The sequence below is a fragment of the Saimiri boliviensis genome, chromosome X, assembly GCF_048565385.1.
Source record: "Saimiri boliviensis isolate mSaiBol1 chromosome X, mSaiBol1.pri, whole genome shotgun sequence".
Classification (NCBI taxonomy): Eukaryota; Metazoa; Chordata; class Mammalia; order Primates; family Cebidae; genus Saimiri; species Saimiri boliviensis.
This window is the reverse complement of record NC_133470.1, coordinates 7,217,685-7,232,335: the sequence shown is the minus strand read 5'-3', so window position 1 is coordinate 7,232,335 and position 14,651 is coordinate 7,217,685. Positions and strand designations below refer to the sequence as shown.

Sequence of the window (14,651 nt, the reverse complement as noted above, 5' to 3'; positions counted from 1 at the left end):
GAAAGTCACTTTACATTTCCTGGGGGTATGAGCAAGGAAGCAGTGCCCCCCCATGATTAAATGCCTGTGACATCTTGATTTGCAACAGCTAATGACATATATTTTCTTGTGAAATGTAGTCCTGACCTTAAATTAATGTGTACATTATGATCTGTGCAATGGGGCGTGTTAACATTGCTCTGAGAGACATAATTTTTATACTTTGAATTCTCTGTGTCTCACTGCGTAACTTAATGGAACATTACGTTCTGCCTGCACCTTTCAAGCTCAATGGAAATATGTACCTAGTTTCACAGATTAATGATAATATAATGGTATTTTCCTTTGCTTAATGGACTATACACTTAGTTATTTTCTTACTCTCTAATGCTAATGTGCACTTGGTGTTTTATGAAATGGTGTTAACTAAACGAGTAATAATGGGTTCATGCAAAGATTACTAGACCAGAAGAGGAGGGGGCAGCATGCAGTTCTGGATTTTGCTCCCAATCTTAAACTTCTCTGTTTCTATTTGCAACACGTAGTCAGCCATACCTACCACAGCTATTTCATAGGGTTTAGGTAAGGTTCAAATGAGAAGTAAACATCAAAATGATACAAAATAAAAATGCTGTGCCACAACAAGAAGGAAGCAATACAGATATGGTGATTTTGTGATGCAAATGCAGGTTCCAAATTGTCTGAAAAATGGAAATGGTGTCTACTGGGGCATACAGAACATCTTTGGGGGTGGAGGGAAGATATAATTGCAAAATGAAAACCTTTCCAAAGTGTATATATTAGTCCATTTTCACACTGCTGATAAAGACATAACCGACTGGGCAATTTATAAAAGAGTTTTATAATGGACTTACAGTTCCATGTAGCTGGGGAAGCCTCACAATTATGGTAGAAGGCAAAGAGAAACAAGTCACATCTTACATGGATGGCAGCTGGCAAAAAGAGAGCTTGTTCAGGGAAACTCCCACTTTTAAAAACCATTTAAGAGATTTATTCACTATCATAAGAATAACATGGGAAGGACCTGTCCCCATGATTCAGTTACCTGCCACTGGGTCCCTCCCACAACATGTGGAAATTCAAGGTGAGATTTGGGTGGGGACATAGCCGAACCATATCATTCTGCCCCTACCCCTCCCAAATCTCATGTCCTCACACTTCAAAATCAATTGTGCCCTCCCAACAGTCACCCAGACTCACTATTAACTCAAAAGTCCACAGTCAAAAATCTCATCTGAGAAAAGGCTTCTACTTATGAGCCTATAAAATCAAAAGCAAGTTAGTTACTTCCTAGAAACAATGGAGGTACAGGCAGAGGGTAAATACAGCCATTCCAAATGGAAGAAATTGGCTAAAACAAAGGGGCTACAGGCCCCATGCAACTCCAAAATCCAATGGGGCAGTCAAATTTTAAAGCTCCAAAATGATATCCTTTGACCCCATGTCTAACATCCAGGTCACACTGATGCAAGAGGTGGGTTCCCATGGTCTGGGATAGCTCTGCCCCTGTGGCTTTGCAGTGTACAGCCTCCCTCCCGGCTGTTTTCATGGGCCGACACTGAGTGTCTGTGGCTTTTCCAGGTGCATGGCAAGCTGGATCTACCATTCTGGCATCTGGAGGACAGTGGCCCTTTTCTCACAGCTCCGCTTTTCTCTGTGTCGGGGCTCTGACCCCACATGTTCCTTCTGCACCGCCCTAGCAGAGGTTCTCCATGAGAGCCCCACCCCTGCAGCAAACTTCTGCCTGGGCATCTAGGCATTTCCATACATCCTCTGAAATCTAGGCAGAGGTTCCCAAACCTCAATTCTTTATTTCTGTGCACCTGCAGGCTCAACACCATGTGGAAGCTGTCATAGCCTGAGATCTATGTTGGCCCTGTTCATCCAGGACTGGAGCAGCTGGGATGCAGGGCACTAAGTCCCTAGGCTGCACACAGCATGGGCACGCTGCGCCTAGCCCACAAAAGCACTTTTTCCTCCTAGACCTCCAGGCCTGTGATGGGAGGGGCTGCTGTGAAGACCTCTGACATGCCCTAGAGACATTTTCCCCATTTTCTTGGGGATTAATATTCAGATTCTATTACTTATGCAATTTTCTGCAGCCAGCTTGAATTTCTCCTCAGAAAATGGGATGTTCTTTTCTATCACATTGTCAGGCTGCAAATTTTCTGAACTTTTATGCTCTGCTTCCCTTATAAAACTGAATGCCTTTAACAGCATCCACGTCACAGCTTAAATGCTTTGCTGCTTAGAAATTTCTTCCACCAGATATCCTAAATCATTTCTCTCAAGTTCAGAGTTCCACAAATATCTAGGACAGGTGCAAAATGCCACCAATCTCTTTGCTAAAACATAACAAGAGTCACCTTTGCTTCAGTTCCCACCAAGCTCCTCATCTCCATCTGAGACCACTTCAGCCTGGACTTCATTGTTCATATCACTGTCAGCATTTTTGTCAAAGCCATTCAACAAGTCTCTAGGAAGTTCCAAACCTTCCCACATTTTCCTGTCTTCTTCTGAGTCTTCCAAACTGTTCCCACCTCTGCCTGTTACCCAGTTCCAAAGTTGCTTCCACATTTTTGGCTATCTTTTCAGCAGTACCCCACTCCTTGTACAAATTTTCTGTATTAGTCCATTTTCATGCTGCTGATAAAGACATAACTCAGACTGGACAATTTACAAAAGAGGTTTATAATGGACTTGCAGTTCCATGTGGCTTGAGGAAGCCCCACAATCATGGCATAAGACAAGGAAAAACAAGTCATATCTTACATGGATGGCAACAGGTAAAAAGAGAGCTTGTGCAGAAAAATTCCCCCTTTTTAAAACCATCATCTCTCGTGAGACTTATTCACTATCACGAGAACAGCATGGGCAGCATCTGCCCCATGATTCAGTTTCCTCCCACTGGATCCCTCCCACAACATGTGGGAATTCAATATGAAAATTGGGTGGGGATACAGCCAAACCATATCAGTGTATCAGATAAAAAGAAGACATTTGAGATCCTTGAGGTACTAGATGAAGGGGGCCAGAAGCTTATAGGACCCTGGAAAGGCTGGGGCATGAGGTCAGGGAGTCTGCTGCTCTAGTTCACGAAGTCATGATGAGCTGTAGCTGCTGCAAAGTTGCCCACAGCATAAGGCAGGTGTACTCAGGAGCTCATCTAGAAGCTTTCACAAACTGCACGTCTACTATCTGCCATCAGGAAAGAGTGTTTCCCCTCCTCTAAGCACTTCTGGATCTTGTGCAAAGGCGTCACAATAGCAGAACCTGACCCAGACTCCTGTAGCAAAGGCGATTCTGGGAAATGCAACTTGGATTCTCCTCATAAGCAGGAGAGGACGGATGGGAGGGAAGAGAGGATGCAGCATTGATGACAGACAGGCCTGCACACTGGGCTTGGCGGACTGTCAATCCCATCCTCCTTCTGTGTTTAATGATGGCATGTTCTATTAACTTTCTTTTTAAACACATCTCTCTTAAAGTGATTGTATTTTAAGTCCAGTGTGATATTTTTAAAGAATGACATTTTATTATAGACCCATGAAGGTTTTCTCTCTGCACTGGGAAGGTACCATATTTTAATATCCAATTAGACTGGTTGCTGCTATAACATATTAAAAGTTCAACTGTGAGTCATTTACTCTTTATTAAGAATGATGGGTTTTGTTTACCTTAATAACTGAAATACTATGAATATTACCGAGGCATGCCTCAGAGGGGTAAGAAGAGATTAAGAAGCTTAGAACATTGTAGAAAGAATTCTTAAGATTTTTTTAAGCAGTGAGAGAACATTTAGAATAACCAGAAGATCTGTCTGCTCAAACACGTTCAGAATTTTTTTTCAGTGTAGTAGGAAATATAATCAGAAAGGCTCTTGGCAGTGATGAACTGCACAATTTCTGATTAGGGACAGCATTGTAGAACGTAGTTCATGTTTGTGGGTTTTGAGTCATCCTAAGTTCAAATTCTGATGCTGGTACTTAATATGAGTCATCAAGCAATAATAATAAAATAGCAGTTACTGAATATTACATGGAGGTCCTGTGCCTAGGACTTAACATGTATTCTGTCCTTTACTCCTTAAAATAACACTGCAAGATGGAGAGTATCATTGCCCTGTGGTATACATGAGAAAACTAGGACTGACTAATGACAAAGGACTTATCCTGACAAACAGAAATCATCCTCTGTGCTTGCCCTTGGCAAAGGGCATTCAGAATCAGAAAGTGACAGGCATGGTGTCAAGTGAAAAATATAAGAAAGTCAAAAGGTCTAGGGTTGTGCTGTCCAATATGCTAGTGATGAGCCACATGCAGCTATTTAAATCATTTAACTTAATGAAAATTAAATAAATTTAAAGTTCAGTTCCTCAGTCTCACCAGCCACAGCTCAAGTGCCCAGTAGCCACATGTGGCTTGTGGTTACCATATTGAGCAGAGCAGAACATTTCAGTCATTGCAGAAAGTTCTTTTGGTCAGCACTGGTCTAGCGAATTCATTGTGTAGCTTTTTATGAGTGAAAAAAAAGCAGCAAAACACAGAGTTCAAATTCTCCAGTGTCTGAGCTGAAAACAGAAATGTGGGTAAATACGATGCTTCTTTCTACCCACTATATGTTTGGGAAGGAAGGAGATGAGGAACACAGATGTTGGGGTTCTTGCCAAGCTTTCACTTAAAGAAAATGAAGAGGAACAACAAATGATCATCTTTTCATAACCCCTGAGGACCACAGAACAGATTTAACGTGCATGTGCAACATGGCTCATTGTTTTTGTTGTTGCTGTTTTGTTTCTGCAGGTATGCCATTGGCCTTGCTTACAAATCAGCCCCAAAGCACGAATGGATTGGGAAGAATTCTGCTTCCTGGGCGCTCTGCCGCTGCAACAATAACTGGGTGGTGAGACACAATAGCAAGGAAATCCCCATTGAACCTGCCCCCCACCTCCGGCGCGTGGGCATCCTACTGGACTATGATAATGGCTCTATCGCCTTCTATGATGCTTTGAACTCCATCCACCTCTACACCTTCGACGTCGCATTTGCGCAGCCAGTGTTCCCCACCTTCACCGTGTGGAACAAGTGTCTGACGATTATCACTGGGCTTCCTATCCCAGACCATTTGGACTGCACAGAGCAGCTGCCCTGAGTGTCTGGCCACATGGAGCTGCTTTCTGGGGAACAATAAGGTTCAGGCCACTATTTAGGGGACTGAGAAAGCACAGGCTACATGAGTGTGATGAAATCTCACCAAAAGTGTCCAGAAATCGGCTAAGATAGGGCTCAAAACAGGAGATTCCTCTCCTTTTACTGTGTCTTGTATTAAGTATGGGCTTTAATAATTTCTTTAATTTTTTTGTATTTAGAGGAAAATCTATAGATTATTTATAAGAGAAACATAATCGGGATTACAACTTTTAGGAATTATTTGGTTTTGCACATTAAAAGGCCCATGAGTTTACCAGCTATTTACAACCTTTATTTCATCACAATCTATGGGCTTGCAAAAAAAGAAAAAAGAAAAAAAAAAAAAACTTTTGTAATTTTGTATGTTTATTCACCTTCGTACCTAATATCTCATAATGATCCCATGTAGGTCTTGTCACCTAGACAGTGCATATCAGGATGTGTTTGAACCTAGTAGGGAGTAAACAGGCTTTCTTGCTGTGGTTTAATTTGAAGTGTTTTAATTGTGATGTCAAAAACTTGTATTGGATCAACTAAAATGGAGAACAAGAGAGAGAATGCAAAGAATTGATTTTGGACCTCGGACTTTGCCGTGGCTAAATCTTTACCCTCTGATGGCTGATGGGATGATGTTGGAAAGAAAGTTTCTGAATCTTTTGGCCACATTTTGCCCTGCTTCTCTCAGGGTTAAGAGTGCTGGAAGAACATTAAGAATGAGATTGCAATTGAAAATAGTCATTTTGAATCCTATTGATTACTCAAAAATTCAGGCTGATTTGTCTTTTATCAGAGGTAGGATTCTGTTTTATGATATAGAATCTACTTCATCCTTCCTTTTAATAGTTCCTTTAGACCTGTGAAATTTCTTCACTACATTTAATAGTTGTCCTCTTTCCCCTCCCCCATATCAATTTTCCTTTTGTCTCTGGGGCTGAGTAAATAAACATGTTCTGTCACAAATAGCAGCACCACTTTGGATTGAGTTTGCTCTCCAGGACATCAGCACATGGCCCTGATCACCACTACCACATGCAAATGTAAGTCACTGAAAAACACTTAATATTTATGAGTTGCTAATAACAAGGGACATTGCATAAAGTACTATTTACTAGATACATGCCTCAAAAGTTATTATAAACAGACCTTTATTAAACACATCTTGAAAGATGTAGAAGTCCCTCTGTAGTCTAGTATAGTTTACAATAGAGTTGTAAGACCACCCCCCCACAAAAAAAAATGAAACTCGTTATTCAGGAACTTGCTTATAAAATGTCAGCTGGGATTCTTTGCATGCCAATCTGATGCGTTGGAATGGCCCATGAATTAAGGCTTTCTTGAGTAGTTCTTGGACCAGAACTCTGGCATCAGTTCTACTTTGCTGAAGGGTGTGACCTCTATAAATGGTTTCAATTGCTAAAATATTTACCTGGTATACTGGGTCAGCCATTTAGATGGAACAGACTAGTGGATTTAGACATTGTTTTAGTGATTTTGTTTTTAACCAAATCAACCAACTGCCTCCCTGAAATAAGTCAATGAACCCATTGTTTCAGCATCACGTAGCCAAAGCTCATGTGATTGCAAATCTGGACTTCAACGGAGGCCAAACCAGCTTCCTGGGTCCTTCCATCCTCTTCCCTAGCAGACACTCTCCTTTTTCTTAACAGATAGATTCTATATATTTACTATATTATTTATACCCAGATGAATATTTTGATAGATACCTAAGACAATTTCACATCTAAAAGATGGACACCTCAATGGAAAAAAAATTAATCTTTCTCTGGAAACCTTATGGATTTTTCTTTTTATTACAATATAAAAGCAATGTGTGTTTGCCTTCTCTGAATAAACTGAAAAGGTTGTCTCAGTAATTTTTACATACGTTTTGAGTAACTGGATAATGGATATTTTAATGCACTTTGTACAGTAACAGGTTCTAAATAAAAGGGTCTAAAACTCAGCTTCTGAGTTTTTAAAATCATGGTCTCCAGGTACCAATAAATGCTACAGTTTGCCTTATGATGTTAACATAAAACGCTTACTAGAAGGACAATATTTCCTTGAAAATAATGTTTTTCAATATTAAGAAGTTACTACTACAATTTTCACAGTAAGCCATTTAGGGTATGTTTTGGCTATTTTTATAAGGACATGAGAGATTATGTCATAATTTTGTTGTGGAAGTCTCACTCTTGGCTAACTTAAAAGCATTGTGGATAGTAGCAGTTACTATTTCCAGGTTGTCATATTTACAGGAAAATATGTATATGGTGAAAGGCCACCATGTTTAATTACTATAATGATGTAGAAAAGATTCCCATGTGAATTTTTTTGAAAGTCTAAAAAATGTATGCTGTAAAAATTTGCTGTAGTGTAATTTTGCATTGTCTTTAAATGGATTGAGATCACAGTATTTTATTCTTTGAGGCCCTCACCACAGGAAACACTGTGATATAGTGGCAAAAGATATGGTAGTGCCAATTAAATTAATACAGTGAAATCGATGCAGCACCAACCAAGACTGCCAGGTCTGGTATCATGGGTATGCCCAGAGCCCAGGAGTTCAGAAGGGCCCTAAGCTTGATTTAATGCTCTGCTGTTGTTGTCTTGAAATTCTTAATAATTTTTGGACAAGGGGCCTGCATTTTCACTTTGCACTGGGCCTTGCAAGTTATGTAGCGAGTGCTCATAACAGAACTCAGAAACGTGGTACCTCTCTTCCTGGTGGATACAAATAAAGAAATCTGGATCCAAAGTTGAAAGTTGCTGGTGATATCATTCAAGTAGGACTCTATATAGTGGATTAAGATGAGGGTGGGCCTGGGTGAAGATTCTTTCCAGCTTTAAAAGAAAGTGACTTCAAAAACTGACTGCAAATATTGACGATGATTTCTGCTGGAGAAGAAGAAACTGCCTGAATACAGACAGGCTTTTTTTATTACGGTACTGATATATTGACCTTAAACTTGCTGAGGAACTGAACTAATGTCCTCCAGTGACCGTGGAATTCCATCTCAGCTCCAGGAACATGCAGATACCTGCAAAGAGACACACATATATGCTGACATACATGTGCATTTGGTATTGGGAAGTTGACCATCTGGTCTACCTTAATAAAATGGCAAAAAGCACACAAAAACAATGATGGGGGCCAGAGGATGTTTTTGAAAACAGTGCTTCTCAACCAGGGCTTGATTTTGCCCCCCAAGAGAGATTTGGCAATGACTGGAGTCACTTTTGGTTGTCACAGCCGGGAAAAGGAAGCTACCAGCATCTAGTGCATAGAGGTCATGGACACTGTTAAACATCCTACAGTGCAAGCGCAGCACCCGCCACAGAGTTACCTTGCTCAAATATCAACAGTGCTGCAGTGTAGAGACTTGACCGTTGGGTTTTTTTTAAATGCAAAACTCTCATAAATACCTTTCACTTTTCCTGTCATCAATTATATGCTTGATACACCCAAAAAGAAAAGTGGGGGGCACCAATTCACCTTCACTGCAGTGGCTCCTTCACCTTTAAAAACATTTATAAAATAGTTACAAAAATATGTTAACTGAAAAGCAGTCCAAGCCTATGTAAATGGGAATCACTGACAAGTATCATCATCTGTGTGAGCTTGGCTTGGACATGAAAAATTGATTCTCTTTATGTCACTCCTTGGACCTGGACAAATTCAATCCCTGGTACTTAAGTCACACTGCCAAGCCCTCAGCCCTGACTATTGTCTTGATTGCTGTTGCTTTCTGGCTCGAAATAAAATCATTTTTGTGGCACCAAGACCCTCTGTCTCTGCCTGTCTCTGTTGCCTTTTCATCATTTTGTGTTTTTGCAGTTACGATGTTGACAAATATTTATTCAACATCTACCGTTTTTTCATACTACTTTATGACATATAACTCATTTTCTTTTGCTGTTTCTCATCCACCATTTGCCTTTCCCTATTCAAAATACAGTTCTTTTACAACAGTCAAAATATTCTTCAGGGAATTTTTAAAATACAATAAAAGAAAGCCTATATAGAAGTGGAAACCCAGAACAAGATTTGCTTGATTTCAAGTCTTACAGATGCAATGAGAAAGAGAAGACCAGTGATGATTTAAACAGGACACTGGGAGTCTTTTCAGTGTGATCTAGGACAATCCTAGCAGTTGGTCCATACATATATCCCCAACCCCATCTCATGGACCTAACTTTCTCTCACTAGACATGCAAGGCCTTGGTCTTCATCAGTGCTATGCAAAGTGTGGTCCAGGGATCTGCAGCATCTACATCACCTGTGAGCTTGTTGGAAATGCCAGTTTTCCTGCTTCCCCTCAGACCTATTAATCAGAATGCCCTGGGGCATTCTCTATCTATTCCCTCACACACTGAGGACCCAGCCATGTTCCTTCGTGTCTGGGCCTCTGTAAGCTCTGCAAGGTCCTTTCAACAGCGACTTACATCAATTCTGTGAAGTCACAGAACTCCTGGAAAAGCAGTTATAGAGTACTTAAGACAGGGCCACTCAAGGTGTATTAGAAGATTGGTTCATTCAACAGACCAGGGTGGATATACCAGCATTCTAATGATTAGCTTTATGCCCTTCTTAATTTTGACTCAAATTAGCCTTTCTCACAAGTGACAGGTGTGTAAAATATATTCCCTTTTCTAAGACTTTTGAAGGATATTTAATTTGAACTTTTGAAACTGAATAGACACTACTATAATTAATCACCTTTCAAAGTCAACCTGAAGGACATGTCATACACTCCACCGAATAGCCCACATCTTGCCTTTTAAAAAAAATACACAAGTGAAATATGTTGAAGAAGGTACTTGCTCACGATTATAATAGGAGGACCAAAAGGGAGACATGTGGGACTTACAAAATCTCTTTTCCTCAGTACCATGCTCACTATGGAATGCACATTCAAAAATGTAAAATAAATGTGGGGTTAAGACCTTATGGAAGAATCTTTCTTGTTATTGTTCTGTCTTAGTAATGGGCAATTTATGGAAAGGAATTCAGTCCTCTCTTTGGGTCTTTTTCAGCCATGTTCTCCTAAGAGAATCATTAAAGCATGATTAAATAGGAAGCAGAGCAATTAATGAACAAATATGTCATGGCCGAAAACCAATTACCAATTAAGGAGCAGCACAGAAAAATGATTTAATGAACATTGGTTCTTTTGCACAGTCTATTTATTCTCAAAGCACAATTTTTATTACGGTCATTAAAAGCTGTTCATTTTCACTAAAGCATTTCAAATAGCAACGCTTATCTTACCCTTCACCAGTCTTATTTTCCCTTCAACTACTGCCCTCCCTTGCCTCCTCTTCTGTCAAGCTTCTCAAATGGATGTTCAGACCTGCTGCTTCTGATTCTCACCCATCCCTGTGAAGAATCAACTCTCCCACACTCTATTGGGAGTTCAGTGTCTTCACTCTAGCAAAATAGTGCTCACTGAAATAAAAAACGGCATCTACATCAATACGTATCCTAACAGATGTTTTGTCGGCCTCATCTTGACATACGGCAGCTTTTGAGATGTTGACCATTTCGTTCTTTTTAAATCTTTCCTTAGGAAATGCCATTCACACCATCACTGAGTCACCATTCAAATCTCTAGATCCAGTTTCTCCACTGAGCTCAGCCCGATACATTGACCTATTTTTTGCAGTAATCATTTTTGTGTGCCTAAAGGCCATGTTAAGTTAAACATATCCAAAACTACATTCATGATCTCTTCTTAAAACCTTGGCCTGGCCAATCAGGCTCATGAACCAAAATCCAAAGGTTCAGGTTTGATGTCTCCCGCACCCTCCATGTCCAGTCCATCACCAAGTCCTGTTGATTTTCTCTCTTAAATATCTCTTTAATTGGCTGATTTCTCTCTACTTCTGTGTTCAACCTCGAAGTATGAGCTTTCACATGTCACATATCTACAGATGAAATAGATGAAATAACCTGCTAACTGGTCTACCTGTAATCTACACTACCATCTTCTCCTTTCATTCCTCTCCCAGAGCAGCCAAGGTAATCTCTGAATTACATCATATCGTGCACACTTCGGCACACTCTTTCCATCATTTTCGTCCCACTCCCAGCCCCCCAAACATCAACTAAAATTCCTTCCAAGTTTCTGATCTGCCTTCCATGAAGCTCGTCCATGGTGCTGATAAGCCCCTCCAAGGTCTTGTGCTTGCCTATCTCCTCGGCATCATCTTGGCGCATTCTTCTCTCTTCCCCTGCACTCTGGCCACACTGGCTGTTGTAGACATGCTCTGGTTAGCCACAAGCCTCCACTTGTACCACTCTCGCCTCACCTTCCTAACTGGGCCAATATTTCAGATGGCCTCTCAACCACCATTTCCTGATCTCCCTGCCTGAGCCAAAGTCCCCTAATACTGATCCAAAAAGCCACCTATGGCTCCCTTCATAGTGTTTGTCACTGTTGCAATCCAGCATTTGTATAAATGTTGTTTTCCATTTCTGTTTCTTTGTCCCCATTAGACTGTAATATCCCTGAAATTTGAGACCAGGACTGGCTTAGCCCAATGTCTGCCATATAGTAGGTGGTGTATAAAAATTCAGAGTGAAATTCTAATTTTTCATGAATGAGTTTTATGTGTAACTTTCTCTTAAGCCTAGAGTATCCACCATTCTCTGTTTAAAAGATTTGTGTTTATAAAAAGTGTTGCATGTTTGCAGACATCCTATATTTTACAAAATCAAAATAATATTAAAATAAAAGCTAGAACATCTACCTTCTAGCAAATTCTGTCCTCTCTAAGTGGCTGCAGATCATCTAATAAACATAAAACCTTGAATTTGGGCAAGTAAGCGTTTCCATTAGTATATTTTATAATCTCCTGCCTGACTTCTTTCACTAAATTCTAAGCTGGAAATTGCACTTACATAAATCCTACTTGCTGGCTCAGCTCACCCTACACTTGAAGATAATTCATATGCAAATGAAGTGGGCTCTAAGGTATTACAATCCGCTTTTTGTCTTGGAGAAGACCCTTCTTGATAGCTCCACCCAGTTTTTCAGGAAACAAACTCCCTATTCTGCATGCAATATCACAGTCTCAACCTCCTTCTTTAATTCTCAGTAGCTTGGTTCTCTGTCCTTGAACTCCTTCTGACTTGATTTCCAGAGTGACCTCTGGATTTTGCAAGCAGCAGTGGCTTTCTACTTGGAATTCCACTCAATGCCTATCTCAGGTTGTCAATCAATGCTACTGTCCTGCTTCTTTGCATGGGCCAATTTCTGTGTCCTTCATCACTTCAGAGCCTGTTACCATTTCCCAGGGTTATTTCTTTGCAGCCCCTTTAAATGAACTAGTCACATCCACACTTCCCAAAGATCCAGTAACTCAAGAACAACTCCAGGCTATTTGCAATTTATATGAAACTCAATTTAAATAATGATGGCATAGATGGGTTAAAAGTAATAGGATAGCAAAAGCTATAACATCCAAACACTAATTAAAAGAAAGCCAGGGCCGGGCGTGGTGGCTCACGCCTGTAATCCCAGCACTTTGGGAGGCCGAGACGGGTGGATCACGAGGTCAAGAGATCGAGACCATCCTGGTCAACATAGTGAAACCCCGTCTCTACTAAAAATACAAAAAATCAGCTGGGCATGGTGGCGTGTGCCTGTAATCCCAGCTACTCGGGAGGCTGAGGCAGGAGAACTGCCTGAACCCAGGAGGCGGAGGTTGCGGTGAGCTGAGATCGGGCCATTGCACTCCAGCCTGGGTAACAAGAGCGAAACTCCATCTCAAAAAAAAAAAAAAAAAAAAAAAAAAGAAAGAAAGCCAGAGTGGCTATATGAAGAGCAAAGTAAGCTTCCAAAAAAGGGACATTGCCAGGGATAAAGAGAGACATCACATAATAAAGAGGTCAACTCACCAAGAAAACCTATCAACTCTAAAGTGTATGCATCTAAAATCAGACCTTGTGCTATGGTTTGAATGTATCCTGCAAAAAGCATGTACGGGAAACTTAATCTCAAATACAACAATGTTGGGAGGTGGGACTTAATGAGAGATGATTAGACCACAATCAATAGATTGACGCCATTACCATGGAAGTGGGTTTATTACTAAAGGGTGAGTCCAGTTCCCTTCTGTCTCTCCCGCTCTCTCTCTCTCATGTGTGTGCACATGTGTGCATGCCTTCCACTATGTGATAACATAGCAAGAATATCCTCACCAGATGCCAGCCTCCAGAACATGGATGTCTCAGCTTCCACAATTGTAAGGCAATACATTCCTATTCTTTATAAATTACCCAACCTTAAATATTGTGATACAGTAGCATAAAATGGACTGATCCACCTTTAGAATTCATGAAGCAAAAAATGATAAATTTGAAAAAAATAGATTGGGCACAGTGGCTCATGTCTGTAATCTGAGTACTTTGGGAGGCCAGAGTGGGTAGATCACTTGAGGTCAGGAGTTTAAGACCAGCCTGACCAAGATGGTAAAACCCCACCTCTTCTAAAAATACAAAAATGAGCCAGTAAGTGGCAGGTACCTGTAATCCCAGCTACTAGGGAGGCTGAGGCATGAGAATCACTTAAACCCAAGAGGTGGAAGTTGCAGAAAGCAGAGATTGTGCCACTGTACTCCAGCCTGGACAACAGAAGGAGAGACAATGCTGAAGAAGAAGAAGAACAAGAACAAGAAGGAGGAGGAAGAGGAGGAGGAGGAGGAGGAGAAGGAGGAGGAGGAGGAGGAGGAGGAGGAGGAAGAAGGAGGAGGAGGAAGGGGAGGAGCATGAGGAGAAGGAGCAGGGGGAGGGGAAGGAGGGGGAGGAGAAAGAGGAAGAGAAGAAGGAGGAGGAGGAGGAGAAAGAAAAAAATAGATAAATCTACAATAATGGTTGGAGATGTCAACATTCTTCACTTAGTAATCAATAGAGCAAGTAGACAAAAAAAAAAAATCATCAGGAAGTGACTGACATTTCCAGCAAACTTGACCTGATTAACATTATAGATCACTCCACTAGCTAACTGCAGAATATAGTCTTTTTAAGTAATCATTGAATGGTCAGTAAGTTAGACTATATTCTGGGCCATAGAACAAACCTCTACAAATTTTTAAAAAGTTGAAATTATGCTAAGTACACACCTTAATGACAATAGAATTAAATTAGAAATCAATAATGTAAAGATATATGTAAATCCCCAAATATTTGGAAATAAAAAAAAAATTCTAAATAACCTCTGGGTCATAAAAGAAGTCAGAATGGAAATTAAAAAACATTTTGAATTGAATAAAAATTAAAATATAACATGTCAAATTGTGCAGGATGCAGTTAAATTGGCACATTAAATGATTCTATTGAAGAAAAAGAAGTGCCTCAATTGTCTAAGCCTCCACCATAAGTGATTAGAAAAAGAAGAGAAAATCGAAAGCAAAGCAAGCATAGGGAATGAAATATTAAAAGTGCAGAAATCAACTGAG

General features: G+C 40.4%; 1 protein-coding gene across 5 annotated transcripts in view; it reads left to right on the top strand.

The window, feature by feature from the left end:
• Positions 1–7,947, top strand: part of MID1 (midline 1) — a 374,517-nt gene extending 366,570 nt beyond the window's left edge. For all 5 annotated transcript variants that reach the window (XM_074392019.1, XM_074392021.1, XM_003920298.3 and 2 more), the window contains exon 10: positions 4,803–7,947. In XM_074392019.1, the coding sequence (XP_074248120.1) occupies positions 4,803–5,151 (349 nt within the window). In that variant the 3' untranslated portion in view covers positions 5,152–7,947. The remainder of the gene's footprint in view (positions 1–4,802) is intronic.
• The last annotated feature ends 6,704 nt before the right edge of the window (positions 7,948–14,651 follow it).